This window comes from Octodon degus, unplaced genomic scaffold (genome assembly GCF_000260255.1).
Source record: "Octodon degus isolate 3935 unplaced genomic scaffold, OctDeg1.0 scaffold00216, whole genome shotgun sequence".
NCBI lineage: Eukaryota > Metazoa > Chordata > Mammalia > Rodentia > Octodontidae > Octodon > Octodon degus.
The window spans coordinates 74073-94208 of record NW_004524792.1 but is presented as its reverse complement, the minus strand read 5'-3'; the positions used below and the strand labels follow the sequence as shown (position 1 = coordinate 94208).

The 20136-nt window shown below is 49.4% G+C and overlaps 1 protein-coding gene across 1 annotated transcript in view; it reads right to left on the bottom strand.

Annotated features, from left to right (window-relative positions):
* Piezo2 (piezo type mechanosensitive ion channel component 2) overlaps window positions 1-20136 on the bottom strand; it is a 181586-nt gene that overhangs the window by 119892 nt on the left and 41558 nt on the right. The window contains exons 4-5 of the mRNA XM_023705295.1: window positions 18525-18735; window positions 17231-17444 (exon numbers count right to left, since the gene is read on the bottom strand). Coding sequence (XP_023561063.1) covers window positions 17231-17444; window positions 18525-18735 — 425 coding nt within the window. The remainder of the gene's footprint in view (window positions 1-17230; window positions 17445-18524; window positions 18736-20136) is intronic.

The following is a 20136-nucleotide window of genomic DNA, read 5'->3' as shown; positions in this document are numbered from 1 at the left end:
AAGTGTTTTCCAAGTGATGACTGCAGGCACTCTTCCTTTGATGCCACCTGGAGGGGTCATAAATGGAAATGGATGCCGGATTCTGCGCGAGTTTCACTGCACGGCCTCTTCCTTACCTCAGCATAGCCCTGCGGGAAGCCTGCGCAATAAGTCAGAATCAAGACACCAGGACCAGCCGACCCTCCGTGCACCTGCACTGCTTTTATGACCATAAAACCGTAATCTATATCCATAATCTCAATCTGTAATTCCTGCAGCTTTCTGCAGCAGACGACACAGGGTAAGAGGGAGCAAATGGAGGCAATTTCATCACACATGAATACTTAAGTTCTCCTAAGTGGCTGTGACAGCAACATGGGCTTACATATCTCATTCGAAGGTCCTTGGCGACTAATGGCCATGAGCAACAAGAAAGAGGAGCCCAACAGCAAGTGATTGCCCTGACGGATCAGGTCTGACAGCAAATGTCCCATAAAAACCACAAGAAGCCTGCCATTGGTCCCCCCACACACGCAGATTCAAGCCTGAGTCACCGGAAGGGCAGGGTGTGGCTACACAGTCAGGGGCTGCTTCACAGCATCACGCCACACTGGGGACACTGCTAACCACTTCCAATCTCCACAGAAAGCCAAGTTCTTTGGAAGATACAAACTCCAGGCTTGAAGGGGAATTAGGCAGCCCCAACAGTCTTCATCTACTAACGACGTGGAATTTGTGGCAAAACACTTTCTCATGTGGAAAAACTTCAAGTGCATTACTGATAAATTCTGCCAAGCATTATAAACAAGATAATACCAGTACACATCATTTTTCCAGATAATTGTTAAAAATATTTTCTAAGTCAATTCATGAGGATAGCATCATCTCCATACCAAAGATAATCCAATTAAAGAATGCAGATTAACATCTAAACAAAATTTTATGAATTCAAATCCAACTATATTCAATATGCATTCAAATCCAACTAAATATAATAAAATTAATAATTTTTCTCTTGTTGCTCTTGAGATTCAATATCAATAATATGCATAATAAGCTCATGCTCTGTCCTTGCACCGCAGCCCACAGAATAATCCCTCTGGCCAAGTGAGATTTATCTGGGAGTACCAAGGTGACTTGATGACCAATTCAACCCTCTAGAGCAGGGGAAAAGAAACCCAGAAGACCTCAGTATACACTGGGAAGTGTGCAACTAAATCGGATCTACTGTGGGCTGAATTTCAGCAAAGAAGTAATTGATGGGAGTTTTTATCAACTTGATAAAGATCTGTGGCTTTGTAAAAGCAGAGTAAACTTTTTACCCAAAAAGGGAAAACAAAACAGCAGTACTCATGTTAACCATTTCAGCACAGGAGCTTCTAGCCAGCGTGTTAAGACAAGAAAAGGAAATAAAAGGTACTAAGATTGGAAACAATGAAGGTAAATTGTCTGTACTTGTAGGTGACCGGTTTGTATAGAAAACCTGATGGAATCTACAAAAAAGTCTTGTAGAACTGATGCAAAATGAATACAAAGTAGCAGGATATAAAATATACAAAGCAGCTTTATAGGGGCCCGCCAGAGGGCTCAGTGGGCTAAAGCTCCTGCTCAGGCAGAGTACAGTGGCCGGGGTTCGCTTCCCAGCACACCCCTGGGGCACGCTGAGACTGGGATTGAGACTGGGTGTGGTGGTGTGGTGGCGCATGCCTGTAATCCTGGTGCTTGGGAGGCTGAAAACAGGAGAATCATCGTGAGTATGAACTACGTAGTGAGACCCTGGAGACCCTGTACCAAAATGCATTTAAAAAATAGCTTTATACTATCAGGAAAAAAAGAAATTCAAAATTACTATCATCAATGGCATTATTATTATTATTATTATTTGTATTTTAGGGAAGGAGCTACAGGGTGTTCAGGGCCTCACTACTGGATCACACTCGTGATCTGCCTGTTTACAGCCTCCCAAGAGCTGGGATTACAGGTACGCACCACCACGCCCAGTCTCTATCGCTGTCTCAGCACGCCCCGGGGGAACTGAACCCTCGGGCCCTGCTCCAGCTTGCAGGTGCTTTAATCTGGGCATTAATATTATTGAATACTTAAGAGATAATGGTGACAACTGACATGAAAGACTTAGGAACTAAATTTTTTTTAAAAAAACACTCTGAAATAAATTGGAAAACAGATTTATGCCTTGTGCATGCACTAGAAAGTCTAAAGCCAGATTTCTGTACAGAATCAGTGCAGTCCCAATCAAAACCTAGCAATCTCTCTTACAAAACTGAAAAACTTATTTAAAATTTATGTGAAGGGCTGGGAATGTAGCTCAATGGTATACGTGTCTGCCTGGCAAGCGCAAGGTGCCAAGTTTGATCCCCAGTACCTCAAAGAAATAAATAAACAATTAAGAAAACTATAATTTAGAGTCATAGAAGATTTAGAACAGTCATTTAAATGACTGAAGTTTTAAAAGTAAAGAATTATCTACCCAAACTCAACACAGGGCCACAAAAGCCCATGGTACAAAGAGTCTACATTTACACTCAACCACATATAAATGGAAGTTTCATTTATCTTTTTTTTCAAAAATTGGAAAACAGATTTATGCCCTGTATTTGGTACAGGGTCTCACCGCACCGCTCGGACTCGCCGTGGCCCTCCGGCTCGCAGCCTCCCCAGCGCTAGGTGCGGCTCGCTAGCCCCCACACACTGCAGGTGTGCGCCACCCGCGGGTCCGGGCCAGTCAGTGCAGTGGCGGGGCCGGCAGGAAAGCTTTATCTGTATGAAAGGTATAATGGTGCTACTGAAGACAGTCTTTTCAATAAATGATTTCAAAATAACACAACATCCTATTTTTAAAAATCTACAAAACTTCTAGGAAAAAAGCATAGAAGAAAATTTTGTCAGTTGAAGTTGAGCAAAAATCTCTAAAGCACCACTCCAAAACGTGGTGCATAAAAGCCCCAAGTGGCCCAGTGCACTTCACGAAAACCAAAGACTCTGCTCTAACTAACGCTGACACGCGTTAAGAGGAGGCGACGCTTCAGGGTGAGGACGCGCCTGCAGACAAGCGACAGGAGTCGCGCTTAGCTGAGCAGCTCTCGAAGTGTAATACGAAGAAAGCAGACAGTTATTCTTTTTGAAAAAGTAGCTAAAATATTTTTAGCAGACTTCATTTAAAATCACTGAATCAGTTTGCGGCATTATTCTCAGCATCTCCAGCCGCCAAGGAAATGCAAATCAAAGCCACAGGGCGCTCCGCCCACACGGCTGTTGGAAGGTGTGAAACTGGAAAAGGCCACCCCACGCCCTTGAATGAGCTGCAGGAGCAGCAGAGCCAAGCTCGGTACCGGTACCGGCCGAGCCAAGGGCGACAGGAGGAATGGGCCTCGGATGATCCCACTGTGCAAGATCCTAGCAAATGAAAACAAATGCAGAACGCAGAGCAGTGGCCTCCTGGACGTGAGGTGCTGCAAAGCCAGGGACCTGGCACTTGGGAGCAGGCCAGGTGCACTCGGCATCAGGATGCCGAGAACGTTCTGTGACATTTTTATGTCAAAATGTATCAAAATGTCCATCAGCTCATTCCACATCAATTACACCCCAGGAAAACAGCAATCAATAACATTCCAAGTGAATGTTCTATGCTCAAGTCGTGGTGACTTGCAGGTGACAGGCCAAAGTATGATAGAAGTTGCTGCACAAACACCAGTCAGCCTGCACGGTTGCCACGGGGGTCCGGCACCACACTTCTGCGTGTTCATTCTTACTACGCCTCTTGGGCAGCCAGACTGGCCCATCCATAGCAGAACTGAAGAATTAAGTCGCTATTGCTGCCATCAGTTAGAATCTAGAACAGAGATGAGAATTTTAGCTAACAAACATGATGGCTGCACATTCCAACAAAATACTCTATGGCTACATAATTGTTTTGTTCTCAAATGCCTCCCTCAAGATCGCTTTACGCTTAGTTTTTACACTGTCGTCTTGACATGAAGGAATAGTCAGTGTTTCTACCACAAGAAATTCTGCCACTGCTAATTTGCTATTTGTTTTCACACTTGACAGAACCTCCATGCATTATCCAGACACTGTTTTGGATATGTCCATTAACAACGATCTTTTCTGGGCAGATTTAGAGCAATACATACTGAACCGGGGGACTCCTTATTCCCCTTCTGATTTTGAGACCGCAGCATGTAGCAAACCTTTATTGGTGCCTGTGGCGAGTCAGACAGGGCGCCAGATGTGGGAGATTGCAAGGGTAAGGGCAGGTGCTGGCTGCCTTACGTGCGGGCAGGTGCTGGCTGCCGGGCATCTGGGCAGGCTTGTGCCTGGCTCCACCCAGATGGTCTGGCACAGTGTCTCCTGATGCTGTGGCCTGGGCTGTCCTTCACCCGGGCTCAGAGTCCAGCATCCGGGCCTCCCTCTGGGAAAGTGCAGGAGCTGGGGATCTGCATGACGCGTGGAGCCGGGAAGGCGAAGGCATCACTCGCAAGCCCTCCGGAAGGGCAGTGTGTGCGTCACTGTGCGGTGCACTGCTTAGCGCAGGGGATTGCGCTCAGCACAGCCGATGAAGGCGCAAGGCCAGGAGTCCAGCAGACTCGGGCCAGGTCTGAGCCCGTCATGGAACAACACGCTACCTACCTTTGCAAGCTTTGTCACCACCCTTCCAAAAATGGAGTTAAAAAGTAACAATACCTCTCTTAAAAGGTTCTTAAGAGAATTAAATTAGAACTACAAAGCACTAAGCAATGTACTCACAGAGAGTAACTGACGACAAGAGTATAGTACTTTCTAAGGCAGGCAAAAAGCACTAAAATTATACTGCCTAAAGCCAAAATTCATGTATGTGCTCACAGCTTGAAAAGTAAGAGACGGGATGTATTGTTCTTATATGTTGTAATCAAAATTCTAATCAATCATGGAAAACCTAATTACCTATTAGGACAACTTATTTAATCAATTTAAAACTTATTTAACAAACACCTCTTTACAGCTCTTTTTGCCTGTGGGTATTGTTTTACAAATACTAGCTCATTAAATATTTAGAATAAGCTTATATAAAAGGTACTACTATAGGTGCACCCATGTATGTAGATATATGTGGTATGTACACAGAAAAATCACTCACATATACCTATAACTTCAAATCAATTTATTTAGGAACATATTTTCTTTGGAGGAATTGATTGGCGTTAAATGTTCTGAGATGGAACCATTGGTGATACAAGACAGCAGGTAGACTGTTCAGAGGAGAGGAGAGGATTCTTCTGGAAGACTGGATCCTGCTAAGCTGCCAGACCACATGCACTGGAGGGCAGTCAGCACTGAAAAACTCACTAGCTTCCACCTCTCAAAGTCAGATCAGCAGCAAAACCAAATGTGTGTTTTCCACACCCCCACAGCAGAAAGAAGCAGGAACTGTGCTTGCTTGGTGCCTGACTGCCAGGTCTCCGCACGTCGGAGGTCCCACCCACCCACCCACCCACTCCAGAGCACCCACTCCAGAGCACCCACCCACCCACCCACTCCAGAGCACTGCCCCAAACTCAGAAACGATCCCCGGGGTGTCCTAGCTAGGAAGCAAACTGGGTCTCTGAAGAGCACACTGGACATGAGCTGAAATCTCCAGCTTCCTCCAAAGCCGAGGCTCCTTGCTTACTCCTGTGTCTACGCGCTACACAGTAGGCAGAAAGCTACCTTTGAGTTTCCTAAATGAGTAAGTGAACTCAAACCCAACTTTTTCTAAAGTGAAATCTCAGTATCAGCCACATTGCACTTAAGGAACCTCAGCCACTTTGGTCATCGTCGTGTGTGGCCTCCAGGCTGAACGGGCGTAGAGCCTTAGTTTGTTGGGGACCCAAGCGCAGGGTGGCATAGCAGAGCTGACAACGACATTTGGACAATCCCTCCCACTCACCTTCTGTCTGTGGCCACCTCTGGGCTTACTCTCAGGACATGTCAGCCTCTAGTTATTTATGTAAAGGGTGGAAATACAAGGGTTTAAGAAATGGAGCAAGAACACAGCTTGAGCAGGGAGCTCGCGGGAGCCCCTGGGGCCTTGAAGCCTCTGATAACCAGGGCCCCATGAGGCAGGGGTCTGTCACACACAGATGGGCATGGAGCCGTGAGGCCAGCTGAGGAGGCAGCCACAGGGCACCATGCTTGCTCCTCTTGGGAGGGCCAGGGGAGGCCCCCAGAGGAGGCACCGAGCAGGCTCTGAAGGAGGAGCAGAAGCAGGGAGGTGAGCAGGACGACTCTCCCGAAGGAGGCAGAAGCTGGGGGAGGCTGCTTCACGTGCTGAGGACCTGACCGTGTGGTTTGTAGGGCTGGAGTCACGAGGGGGACAGCGAGTCTGAGCACAGAAAGTGGTGGCATTCTCCCCAGAAAAAGCCACTTTTCTGCCAGCACCACCATGTTTCCAAGTGCCTGGACTGCATCCCCCCCCCCCATGCTTTCCACGCCTACTTCCTAGATAGGACTTTTAAGACAGGGCCACAGGGCTTGGGACTCTCCCAATGCAGGGATGCCACCGTCACGTACACCTAACCGATCAGAAAAGTGGTCAGTCCCTTATGTCAATCTGGTGCTGTTCACAGGACCAATCAGAAACCACCCTTTTCAGTCGTACATGTAGGCACAGCCAATCAGAAGACACTGCTCATGTTCCTTAATTTACATGTGTTGGGAAGCGTTTCCATAGAACACCTCACACATGGCACCATTTGATAGAGTGACTGTCCCCATGCCTTTCTCATCTGAGGGGCAGATAACCTGGGATTGTGGATACTAAGACCCCCCTCTCTGACCCTGGGGCCACTGCATGAGCAGGTTCATGGCCCTCTCTCAGTGTAGAGTGTTCCTCTTTTCCCTTTTCAATGCATGTATACGTGCCCTGCCTTTTCTGTGTGTCTTGTCCAATTCTCTGAGACACCAAGAATCTTGAGAGAAGCCCTAGACCCTCTGTCCAGTGCCACTTTGCCAAGTGCTCTTCCCGGTGGGCAGCAAGGCAGGTGCAGCCCAGCAGGTGGCTGCAGGACGGTCCCCTGCTGTTCCTGCCATCCGCCCCATGCTACCATCAGGAGTGGTGTGCACTGGGCCCTCTGGGCAGCATGGCCTTCGCCTGAGGTCACGTGCCTGTGGGTGAGCTGCTCCCAACCCTGAGCACCCTGAAAAGTGTCACCCAATGGGCTCAACAGAGGGGTGTCCTTGGCACCCACAGAGCACTGGACAGCTCCATGGAACTGTAAGGCAGGCTCCTCCTGGGGGATGCCCCAGTGGCAAAGGCATGACCTCCTGTGCACTCAACCCAGGCTGGAGTCCTGCAAGACAAGGGCTGGGAGACCCCTCTCATCCTGTGCAGAGGTGCTCGGCTGCGACCCGAAGCCCAGGCTACCAGCTTGGTCCGCAAGGCCACACTTAAGCTGTGAACCCAAGTGATCGCAAGGTCTGGCCCACTGTTCCAATGGAACTGGGGGTCCAACTATCTAAGTTTTCCTGTCTCTGTTTATTTAAGAAAACTCGATTCTGTTTCAGCTTTTGTGCGTCACCTTCCGGAGGATCACAAATGAACTTTGTGACCTGCCAAGGACTCAGCCATTTCATCAGGACGCATCTTCAAGCTGGAATGAAGGTCTGCTCGCCATTGTGTCCCTTGCAACTGTACAAATACAACAACACGCCCAGCATCTTCAGCTCCTTGGGGAAGGGGAGGGAGAGCTAAACCGCCTGGGTCCTCTGGGGTCCCCGGCATCAGAGACGGGCTTTGCACCACTTCCCCACGTGCTGAGCTCCTTTCAGAGGGAGTGCTTGCTGACTGGTCTCCCAGGACAATTTAGCCTTTCAGGGCTGCCTCTATTTACTAAGCCCTGGGCTGGGCTAGCACTGGCCAGGCCCACATAGCACCCTCGGCACAACCTGGCTCCTGGAAACACTCGTGGAGTAGGCCAGCACTACAGACCTGGTGCCAGGGCCTGAGCACAAGCTTTCTCGCTGCTTCCCCTGCCAGGAAACAGACACGTCCTGCGAGGGAGGCCGTCACTTCTCTGTGCAGGCAGTGGATACTTGGGACTATTATAAAAATAGTATAAATATAATAAATGGCATGGTACTTTCATTGCTTATTTCTCAACCTCCTCCTTGTTTATCCTAGGATGAGCTTGCGATGCTGGAGGCCCAGGCCTGGCTGGGACTCTATTGTTGACATCAGTTTAATCCTCAAGTAAACATGAGCTTATCCCTCACTAAACATGATACATTTTCTAATGGTTGTGATTTATAGAAAGGGCAAGGAGGACAGCTAACAGGCCAAATTGCTGTGTGTTTATTTAACAGAGTGCTATTTCCATGAGAACGCCTCGGCATCTTCCCCGAGCCCTTCCAATCTTTGTCTTCCAACTTCCCAACTTAGGTGAACACACGGCAAGGCCATGAACTGAATCCGAGCCACCAGCGCCCTCCAGGTGCGGCCTCCTGAGAGCCTTGGAGGGGAGCCGGGCGCTGGCTGGGAGGCAGCTGACTGGGAGAGCTCTGCTCGAAGCTGGCTACTCCCCTCAGTGCTCACCCTGTGTAAAATGCTCACCAACAGACTGGGAAAGTCAGGCCTGCGCGCCTTGCACACACGTAAGAACACTGTCGGTGTTCGCTCAGCCGCCTCCACGCCTAGTGCCCTGGCCTGTGTGAGAACAGGCCTTATCTACATAGCTTGAAATAAAAAGCAGGCAAAAGCTCACGTTTTATCAAGTGAGGCAGAACAGAAGGAATAAAGGTAGGTAACAAGGAGACAGGGAACTGTGGCTTGAGGCATGACCCAGGTTGCCTAACCTTACCCAGGCCGTTGGCCCCCTGGCGGTGTTCCTGTTGTGTTTTGTTTTATTGCCTTTTTTCTTTGCATACTCATCCTGCTCCATTTCTTAAGACTCTTAAGGTTGCTGTAAGCTCATACATTCTAAGTTGCATCAAAACTCCAATTTCAAAAGAAACAGCACATGAACACTGTTAAGTAACCACTATACCTCTAAATTCCAAATGCACAGAATCGGTTCAGATTTTAACGCAGTTGATAAAAGTCAACTTGCATTTCAATCCACTCATGGCAAAGACACTTGTCTCGGGACACAAGCAGGATCCAGGTGAGAGGCAAACGAGTCACAGGCTGTCTCCGACTGAGCATCCAGGCTCTCATCCTATGGCTCCCTCCGAAGGACACATCTATCCCCCTCCACCCTTGGGGGCCATCTGGCCTTCATCTAAGAATCCTGCTCCTCCCTTCCCCCCATGCAGCCTACAGCGAATGTCAAGAACCTGTCTGGCCAATTTAGCGTCTTCAACTCCTTTAGCAGAAGCTCCTTAGACCTGTGCAGTGCCATCAAGGGCTGTTTCCAGTTAGCCTCAGAATGACCTGGGTGTCATTCTCATGAGGAAACACAGCAAATGTGTGTGTCAAACTATTAACATTGGCTCTTAACAAAAGTCACCAGTGAGCATGAATGAATTGACTGAACAGGAGAGTGCTGAAAGTTTCTAGGGTCTGCACACGCTTGCTGGCTCAACTACCGTGGGTTGGGCCCACAGCCAGCCTGTCAGTGGGGCAAGTGTCCCAGGCAGGGACAGGGAGAGTCTGCACCCTTGTCATTAGCAGACCCAATACCACCACACCTTTAAATCCCACTGTAGTCAGAGTTTGCAAAGGATATAATACAGGACACATAATTTATAGGATTAGTTTATAATATTCATCCAAAGAGTCAAATGCAGAAGAGCGCAGGCAATCTGCCCATGCACTAGAGACCCACAGAATCCAGCTGAACACCTGAATCTCATGGCAATATGTTCCATTAATTTATCTGAAGGCCTAGAGCGCCTGACAATGTCTTATGCAAGTCCGTACCAAGGAAGCCCCAAAGGTCATGATGGAAGCTAGAAAGTCTGTGCCGGGGGTGGGGGGGTGGTGGTGAAGGATCTGAGCCAGCCGCTGAGGGATCTGCACTGGAGCCAGGAGGCAACCTCAAGGTAAGGACCAGAGGTCCACCGGAGAGCTGCAGCCAGGCTCAGCAACAGTGAGGACCTGAGCTCCTTTGACGATGAGAACAGAGAGTTCAGATCAGGAAAACCAGCATCTTCCAGGAGAACCAACAGCACACCATCCTCCCCTCCAGTTCTGCTTTTATGCCGCTGGCAACAACCTCAGGTGGGCCTGCACACCTAGCACCAAGCTGACTCAGTTCTGCTGGGTAGAACAAATGACCATTACTTAGCCCACCACAATCCCCTAATCCTGCTCTATCTCTCAATATGTGAGACAATTTTAATGACTGCTTAGTACCGTCACTTGTTCTCAGCCTTTCTGACTATTTATGTCCTCTTGGTTCACTTCATATAATTTGTTTGTGTCTTAACCTCTATCCATTTCTTTCAGATTTTTCAATTTTTGGATTTTTTTCATTTCATTCTTTTTAATAAAAATTTTATTGTGGTTTTCTTCTTCTTTTTTCCCCCATAATTTTATTGAGAAACAAATAGCAATGAGACAGTTTCAAATCAAATTGGTAGGACATGGGCTAGGGAGATGGCTCAGTGGAATAAGTGCTTCCCTGGCAAGCGCAAGGGCCTGAGTTCAATCCCCGGTTCCGGAAAAAAAAAATTGGTAGGACAGTTTCAATAATTCACACATTGCATACATTCTTCCTAGTGGTTAATTGCTGTACAAGATGTGGACTTGATATCCTATTTACAAACACCATTAGAACAAATCCCTCTATTCATTAAGAAAATGTAACTGTATATCTATCCTAACCACTTTGAATACACAGATACAAAATGGACATTCATCTGTATCCTCTTTTTTTATTTAGTTACATTATTTGAATATTATAGGTGTGTAAACTCAGCAAAATATTCTAAAAGAGTCCAGTAGTCCATAATAGTATTGGGTCTTCCTCTTCACTGGCAATGTCAGAAATTGTTCACCTGAGTCCCCTACAGCTCAACATCACAGCATGGCTTTACTTCTTATATTTTGTTCTTATACTTCTCTGCTGGATTCTTCTTTTTGTTAATCTTACTGAGACAGTATCTCGCTATGCAGTTCAGGCTGGCCTTGAGCTGACTTTGTAGCCCAGCCTGGGGAAGGATCAACAGCTGCAAAGAGTCGACAACTGGAACCTCATCTTATTAAAAAGTTTTTGACATCAGAAGAAATGCCAACTGAGTGAAAACCCATGAATTGGGAAAAAAAATTAGCCAACTGTCCCTCAGAAAAAGCATTTCTATCTTGAACATATAAAGAATTTTTTTAAAATCAGATCTCCCATATTGAAAGACCCAATCCAGAAATGAGCATCTGAAATGAATATACCCTTCTTTGATGAAGAAATACAAATGGAAAATAAACATATGAAAAAATGCTCAATGTCAGTGGTCATTCAAGAAATGCAAATTTAAAAAAACACTAATATTCCATCTTACCCCAGAAAGAACGACTGTCATCAAGAAGTCAGCCAACCACAAAAGCTGGAGGGGCTGTGGGCAAGCAGCAACACTCCTCCTCTGTTGGTGCAAGCGCAGACTGGTACAAGTCAGTGCGGAGAGTTCTCAACAATCCAGCATTAGAGGTCCCGTGTGACCCAGCAACCCCCTTTCAGGTATTTTCCAGAAGAATCGAACACATCATATCACAATGCACTCATGTTTATAGCAGCAAAATGTATGATAGCCGAGTCTTAGAGACAATGCAAACGCCCATCAGCTGAGGAGTGGACGAAAAAGATGTGGCATTTGTACACAGTGGAGTACTACTCAGCTGGAAAGAAAGAAACTCAAGGCTCTTATAGGCAAATGGATACAACCAGAGACTGTACTCATAAGTGAAATAAATCAGACTCTCATGTATAAACAATGCATTGTCTTGCTAAAGTAAGAAACTGAGAAAGTAAATAAGATCCAAAAGGTGCAATAGATATGATGAAAGATAAAGAAACTGCTCAAAAAGAAAGAACTGGGATAAGGGAGAGGAGAAAAGGAAGACTATGTGTATGCCAGTAATTTCTATTAGTTTGTCGAGAGGAGCAGCTAGTCCTCATATTTTGGCCAATGTTACGTGCCTGTATCTGGTGACCTGAGCGAATGCTTTGAAGATGACAACACGCAGCACAATCACCGTTGTTCATTTCCTACCAGCTTGTTTTTAAATTCTGTATCACTTTTGGTTTTTGTTTCTTTAAAATAAAGAATAACATCGAAAGCGTTCCTTACAGAGCTAGAAGAAAGAATGCTCGGATGTATATGGAGCAAGAAGAGGCCCAGAAGAGCAAGACCCGCCCGGGTGAGAGCGCAGAGGGCGAGTCATGCCACAAGGCGGTGCCTGAAGTGCCACGACAAAGCAACAGTGATCAAAACAACGTGGTACTGGCGCAAAATCAGACACGTGGATTGATGCAGCAGGACAGAGGAGCAGAACTTACGCCAGGCCCCTCCAGCCACCTGTCTGACAAAGAGAGAGGAAGCACACCCCTCTCTATGCTTGGAGCTGGGAAAGGTGGCTATCCGCTTGCAGAAGACTGAGTCTAAACCCCATCTCTCACCGTGTGCTAAAGTAAACTCAAAATGGATCAAAGGTCTAAATATTAAATCAGAAATTCTTTTTTTAAAAAAAATTTATTTATTTGTGTGTGTGTGTGTGTGTGTGTGTGTGTGGCCAGCCCAGCCCACCAGGGGGCGGGGCTGGCTGGCATGTGGTGCTGGGGGATTGAACCGCGGTCCCTGATGCTTTTGCTAAGCTTGTTCCAAGTAGGTGCTTTAGACCACTGAGCCATCTCACCAGCCCTAAAACAGAAATTCTTAATCTGGCAGAAGATAAAATAGGTAATACTGTGGAAGACGTAGATGTAGGCAAAGACTTTCTGCCTAGAGCCCTAACTAAACAAGAGATGGCACTCAGACCCGACAGGTGAGACTGTATCAAATTCAAAACTTTCTGCACAGCAAAAGAAATGTTTAAGAGTAAAGGTCACCTACAGGATTGGAAAAAAAGCTTGCCAGCTTGTCTTGGATAAAGGACTAATATCTAGAATACATAAAGGACTCAGGATAAGCCCAATTAATAAATGGACAACCTATATGAAGAGACACTTCTCAGAAACATAAATGGCCAACACGCACAAGAAAACTGTTCGGTATCATTGGCCACCAGTGAAACGTAAAGTAAGACACACTGAGACGCCGTCTCACCCCAGCAAGAATGCATAGCACAGAAGGAAGGCTAACAACAAATGCTGGCAGGCAATGCCCTTCCGGTTGGTAAGAATGTAAAGCAGCCTAAGCACTGCGGAAATCAGATGGAGAGTCCCCCAGAACCTAAAAATATGAAAGCCACGTGACCCAGCTCTTTCCTCTCTAGTATCTTCCACAAGAGTTACAGACATTGTATTACACAACCCATGGGTACTCACGTTCATAGAAGCACAACTCGTGAGAGCTAAGTCTTGGAAGAAACTCCGAGTTAATCACCAGAAGACTTGAGAAAGAAAATGCAGTGTTCAGTGGAGTACTACTCGCCCTATGCAAGGATGAACTGTGGTCATTTGTAGGAAAATGAATGCACACTGAAAAAAGTGAAATAAATGAGACACGCTTAAAAATTGCTTGGTTTCTCTTATATGAGAAACCCAAAATACAAGTAAGAAAAAGAGCCAGCTAACATCGATAACAGGAACTAAGGAAAGAGCTCTTTTGCAGATTGGGAAGGGACCGAGAGGTGGAGGGAGGGAGAAGAAAGGGAGGAGACAGGAGCAGCGAGCGCTAAGGTGTGCAGGACACGGCCCCACTCTCCTCAAGGAAGGCAATCATTATGTGCTGCACACACGCACCAACAAAAATTTTAAAACCATGAGATGCATCTGCCTCAGAAGTCCTGTGTCAGTACAGAACCTCTGCAGGGGACCGCACTCTGAATGAGCTAGAGCAAAGTTTGGTTAGCTCCCCATTTCTCTTAGTAAGACTCAGCAGAATAAGCTTCAATAGGGCCCTGGCTTGTTGAACAGGCTATTTGATTGGTATCCATGGGTCTTGTATTTAGCTGTGTGGATTCATTTGGAGCTTTATTTTGCTGGATCAACTTCAAAAGTATAATCACTAATATTTTTAGGGCTGTAATAGCTTGTGGTGTTTCAGATTTGGGAAGAATAATCCTGTTTTCAGACACTGCCTTAACCTTCCTGGAAGTGCACTCATCCTTGTCAAACAACGAGTCCTAGGGTTTGTTTTGGAAACTATTGCCTTGCCACTCCTGTGCGCGCAGATGGAAGACATCACTGATTCTCTTCCCTGACTCAACAGCTAGCCAGCTTCCAGCCAGTCATGGTCTCTACCACACGCTCCTGAGTTCAGCTCTTTCTCTGTCCTCTGCTGGAAAACACGAATGGGAAAATTCCACCAAGGTCTAAGGGAGTCTGTGAACAGTCAGCTGACCCTTGAGTCCTCTCGGTTAGAAAGAGAGAATCACCCCAGAAAAACAAGTTTCCCTTCATCTGTGCCAGCCCAGGAATACCGGGCAGCTTCCCCTAACCGGGACACAGCACACCAAAAAGGCAAAAAGGTCCACTTGGCTCACGGTGTCAGGGGGTTCAGCCCATGGCTGCAAGATGTCACGCTGGGGGAGGAAAGGGGCCCCGCCCACGGCCTCTGCAAAGCGGCAAGCAGGGAAGAGCCTGGGGAAGGGGCAGGGCCAGCAGATGCAGCCCCCAGGTCAGCCTCCATGGCCCACCCGGGCACACCCACAAGTGCGTTTTACTAAGCTTCCAGGCACCTGTTAAGCCGATCAAGTCGGCCATTGCTCAATGTCCCCTGGCTGAGGAGCCGCCTGGCTTCAGGGACCCATTTCATGGGTCAATGTCCCCTGGCTGAGGAGCTGCCTGGCTTCAGGGACCCATTCCATGAGCCACAGGACCAGATTCGGAGGTGGTAGAGGATCATCTACACTGAGCCGATAACGAACGATGGCTGCCTGTGGCAATTCAGATGAAAAGCAGCTATGGCAAATCACCATGCCGGCAGCACCACTGCTGTCCACCCCACACGATGGCACGCCTCACCCCAGGGCCACGCCCGGGCCTCCACCTGTCTGGGTACAGCTTATGACCCACTTAGGAGTTGGATATTGCCAAAAGGCTGAAAAAAAACAAAATAAAAATATTTGGTGAAATGTGCCCAAAATATGGGATCCAGACTTCAGGGTCCACGAAGTTTAAGATACCTGCTCACTGACCCTACAGAGAAGCTCGCCTGACCTTCGCAACTGCTGTCAAGGCGGCCACCATGTTCCTTGTACAGTGGTGCCTCTGTTCACAAATTCTTCTGTTTGTGAACATTTGATTTGAAAACAGAAGCTTTAGAGAAAAGGTGGCTTTTGCTCGTGACCCCTGCATTGGGCGATGGGCACAACCGTGGTCATCTTGTCCACAATCACAGAATGAATTAAGTTCGTGAACCGAGGTACCATGGTATTCCCTACCACCAGCTCTAGACTATCAGGGAGAAAGAACCCCCGAGCCCCCAACTCCGGCCTTCTGAGGGTTACATTCCCACTGAGGCTGTCCCCTCGAAGGCTGCTCGTTCAACAGCACTCAGCACTTTTTTTTGTGCATGTGCAATAAACCAAGAATCCAGTGTCTGAAGGAAAGGCCAGGGCTTCTTCAGCGCAGAACAACGGCTGCACTGAGGTGGAGCGCTCTCCCCTCCCGCTAAAATACACACTGTGTGACTGCTCTGTCACAAGCCCGAATCAGCACTTCAATATAGGACTCTGGGCTGTGTCTCTGGTTTCCAGGTTCACCCCAGCCAGCCCAGCTGGATTTGGAATTAAGTCTTTGCATGTGGGTGTTGGACCCCAGCTTTTATTTTACTGAATGTAAATGGTTTTGGGATTTGACTGACGTACTGTATCTCTGCACCGTGCAGAGGGAGACAAGGCGGCACTTTCACGGCCCAGAGGTGCCCACGAACCAGTCAGCGCACTCACTCCCTGTTGCGCACGCCGCGCCCCACACTGCACCACGGCGCCCGTGTTCTGCACGCGCTTGCCTCTGTATCTTTTCTGTAGCCTGCCATCGTGGACTCCTCCCGTCGGGGAGGACAGTGGGTCGGCAGGGGCAGTGGACTGCTCCACACTGACGACACTGCCCAGAAATTTTATCTGAGTTCAGGCTGGCTGATGGTCACCTCACCACCAAATCCCCATGCAGCACTCGGGACAGTGACTTTCCTCATGCACCGGCATGGCGTCACTGACGACAGCATCTAACACTCACGCAGTAGGGAACGACCCCACCTAATTCCAAGGTGCCCTTCAGGACTGGGCGCTGAGCTGCAGGCCCCCACTGTCTAAGCTGTGGGTGCGCCCACGCTGTGGGTGTCTTGGGCTTCCCTCAAGCGAGGGCCGTCTCACTGCAGCCTCACACACCTCTTCTGCCGCTGGGGAAGCTGCTGCCGAAGGGCCAGCCCACCAGCCATGGAGAACTCACGCCCAGTCTTGTTCTGTCTGCCCCTTTCCGCTACACCCTGGTGATCGGTCTGAGGGCCACCACTCGAGGACACAGACGGCACGCACTGGGCCACACTGAGAGGGGCGCCAAGCTGTGACACCCTGGGAGCTGAGCATGTTCAGCTGGCCATGTGCTGACGGCCTCTGTAAACTACGACTTCCCTTCTGCAAGGACCAGCAGTGCAAAGCCCTCGTCACAGCCGGTACGAAGGGAGCGAGCTCTGGTGGTGGGCAGAAGCCTTCCCTAATCTTTTCGTTTCCCTTTCACTGGCCAGTGTTACCCTGCAAGGAGGTTTCCCTCTTTGACTGAGAAGGGCATAGAATCCCTCAAACAATCAAGTCTGCCCCAAATTCTTTACCTTCAATCGCATTCTCACAGGAAGGAGTTTGGGGTAGTGGTCCCTTGGAACCGGGTGGAGGGAAAGGGAAAGAGCGGCTTAGTGCTGCTGCCTTCTGGCCGCCCTGCCAGGGACTGTTTTGTCCCTGCCACACCCCTTGGCCATGCCACCTTGCCTTGAGTCAGCCAATTATGGACTGGAATTGCTGCAAACGAACTGAAATAAACCTTTCCTCCTTTAACTTGTGGGTATAAGATATTTTGTTTCAACAATGAAAAAGTAACTGAGACAACGGCTTCCCCACCCTGACAAATTTTTGCTCCATGCTGAAGGTGAGACCATACAGCCTCACCTTCCCACGCGCGCCCCTCACCTTGCATAGTAGTCGTTGGGGGGCACGGCCTCCTGGAAGAACTGGAACTGATACAAGTACAGCCCAATCAGATGGCCGGCCGTGAAGATGGCCAGCAGGACACAGAGGCAGCTGAACAGCAGGGGGTCAAACGTGCGGCACCAGGACCACCAGGTACACAGGCCCAGGAAAACGAAGAAGTACACCGCCGAGGTCAGCGAGGGCAGCATCATGCCTGGAGACAGCAACAGGGGTGTCAGCGACAGGGAGGGGCTGCACGCTGAGGCTGCGACCTGAGGGCAGCCCTGATTTGCCATGGTGACCGCAGCTTAGCCAGGTCCTCAAGTGCTGCGCTGCTTGTCAACCAAGGCTGCATTTACTGTGAAAAACACCACACAAAAGTGACAGTTTTCTAGGTACAAAGAAAGACGAGATGACCAAGAGAATCTACATGATCCGAGTTGAGGACCACCTCCTGGTCTCACCAAGAGAAAAGCATCTTTTCTGGCTGGCTTTCTTGCTGCAACTTTATTACAGCTTTTCCTTTAGAATGATTTAGCTTTTACATTTTTTTTCTGAGACAGATTCTTGCTATGCAGTTCAAGCTGGCTTTGAACTCACTACGCAGTCTAGAATGGCCTCAGACTGTCAGCGATCCTCCTGTCTCAGTCTCTCGAGTGCTGGGGTGACTGGCATATGGCATCACATGTCTGCTTTTACTTTCCTTTCAGTTATGTATGGTTCATAATATTACACGTGGCAGCTAAATCCTAGCCACAAAGAAGAGCCTAGTCCTGTACAGACGTTACAAGGATTTTATCAGCCCTCTCAAAGGACTCTGATTAAAACACTGGGTTTTATTTGTTGAGAAATTCTTTCCTTTTTTTCCAGTCAAAAACAGCAGTGTCTTTTCATATTGCAAATTCTGGGGAGAGTCTGGGCGGCCAAGAGGTAAAGACAGAGACGGTTTTGCTGTGGGATAAGCGGGCCGCAGCTGCCCCTGGCAGGAGCGAGTCTTGCCCGAGTCCCACGGCTCCCCAGGCTCAGAGCTGACAGCCACCCGTGGCCGCAGGGTGTGGTGTGCAAGCGGCCCACTGATGACGCAGGGACACGAGTGGCTAGATTCAACCTAAACTCGGGGAGTGGGACCCCTGTGACGTGGGGAGGCGGCATTTCATGGAGGTGGAGAGAACCCACCCTGAAAACGAGCAACAATCTAGGTAGAGCAGAAGCAGCTACTGGGGCAGTGCCTGGGGCTGCTGCCACCGCCGGTGTAGCGGCAGCCACCAGGCGCGGTTCCCCGCCCGCCACTCACCCGAGGAGCCCAGGAGAATGGTGACCACCACCTTGCCGGCCGTGGTGATCATGTTGCCCACAAGCTCCTTGAGCCGCGAGGCCCCCGAGGCCAGCTGACGCAGCAGCTGCAGCCGCGTGCCGTCCCCCAGCTCGCCGTCCTCCCTGTCGCCCCCATCCAGGTCCTCGTTGTCGATCAGCGCCTCTTTGGAGTCCATTTTCTCTCCTCTTGCCTATGGGGGTGACAAATAGACAACACCAGGTCCAGACCCTGCTAATGCACCCCGCCCCGAGTGAGCCAGGCTCCCCGAATGTCCCTGAAGGTGTGGCAAGGATGTCTCCAGCACAGGCCCATTGGCCAACTCACAAGGACAGCAGTCCTTATGTCCTTTTACTGTTTTCCTTTTTTAAGGTATTAGGGGTTGGATTCAGGCATCTGCAGTGAGTTGCATCTTTACCCTCTTCACTGAGTTGCGAAGCTGCCTGTGCCAGGATCAACACTGCCATCCTCCTGCCTCAGCCTCCTGGAATGCTGGGATCACAAGGGCACTACCCCAGCTGGCTGATTACAGGTGGGAGAAACCGCCCAGAGCACCTGTCGGCTGTCTGAGCTGTGCCCATCTGGCTTTGCACCAACCGGGTTTCTCTGTTGCTCCTCCCAGTGCTGGAGGGTGCGGGTGGTGTGTCTGCGGCTCAGGCAGCCCCGGCACGGCACGCTCTGAAGCTATCTTGCTTGCCACCTCAGTACTTCCTGGCTGGGCAGGAGGAGCGGTCTGAACTCCTGGCTGCACGTGCAGTCGCTGCCTGTCTCACCTCCCTGGGGAAGGACGCCGGCTCACCCAGGGCAGGTCACGGGGCACCTGGGGGCCTGCGCCACACAGCCCCGCTTCTCACGTTCTGCACAGAGGTGCTTTGTGCTCACTTGTCATTTTTAAAGACTAAATGGGAAATCCGACTAACGACCATGTTTCCCTAGTAGGGCCAGGGTTTCTTAAGCAAGCGTACGTGTGAGCTGGCAGCTCGAGACAGGCCGGGCGGCAACACTGCTGGCACTGCCCTGCAGGCCCCGCTGGACTCGGGAGGAGCAGGGCACATCTTCTGGGTGCCGGGTCCTCGCAGGCCACTGAGCTCAGCTGTCCACGCTATGGCCACGGGCTAAGCTTGTGGAGGGCTTCTGTCCACATGGCGACACACCTTGCTGTCTGCTCTCAAGGTGACGCCGCTCCCTCCAGCCCACGCTCCTCTGCCTGGAGGATGTGTGCCCAGCTCGAGGTTCCCTCCCCGTGGTGATGCCACCTGCTGTCTCCACACAGACCAGCACCCTGGGTTCTCCTTGGCCCACACAGGACAGCAGCACAAGAAAGGCCCCCTGGAAAAGAAGTTGCTTGGAAGGGAGGAAAAGAATAGACGGGCTGGGCCTGCTGGCACTCGCTTGTAATCTCAGCACTTGGGAGGCTGAGGCAGGAGGATGGCTGGGAGCTGAAGGCCAGCCTGGGCTGTGTAGCCAGGCTTGTGCCAAGAAAATAAAGTAGAACTAAAAAGAGAGAGAGAGAGAGAGAGAGAGAGAGAGAGAGAGAGAGAGAGAGAGAGAGAGAAAAGAATAAAAGAAAGACAGATGGCAGAGACAGACACAG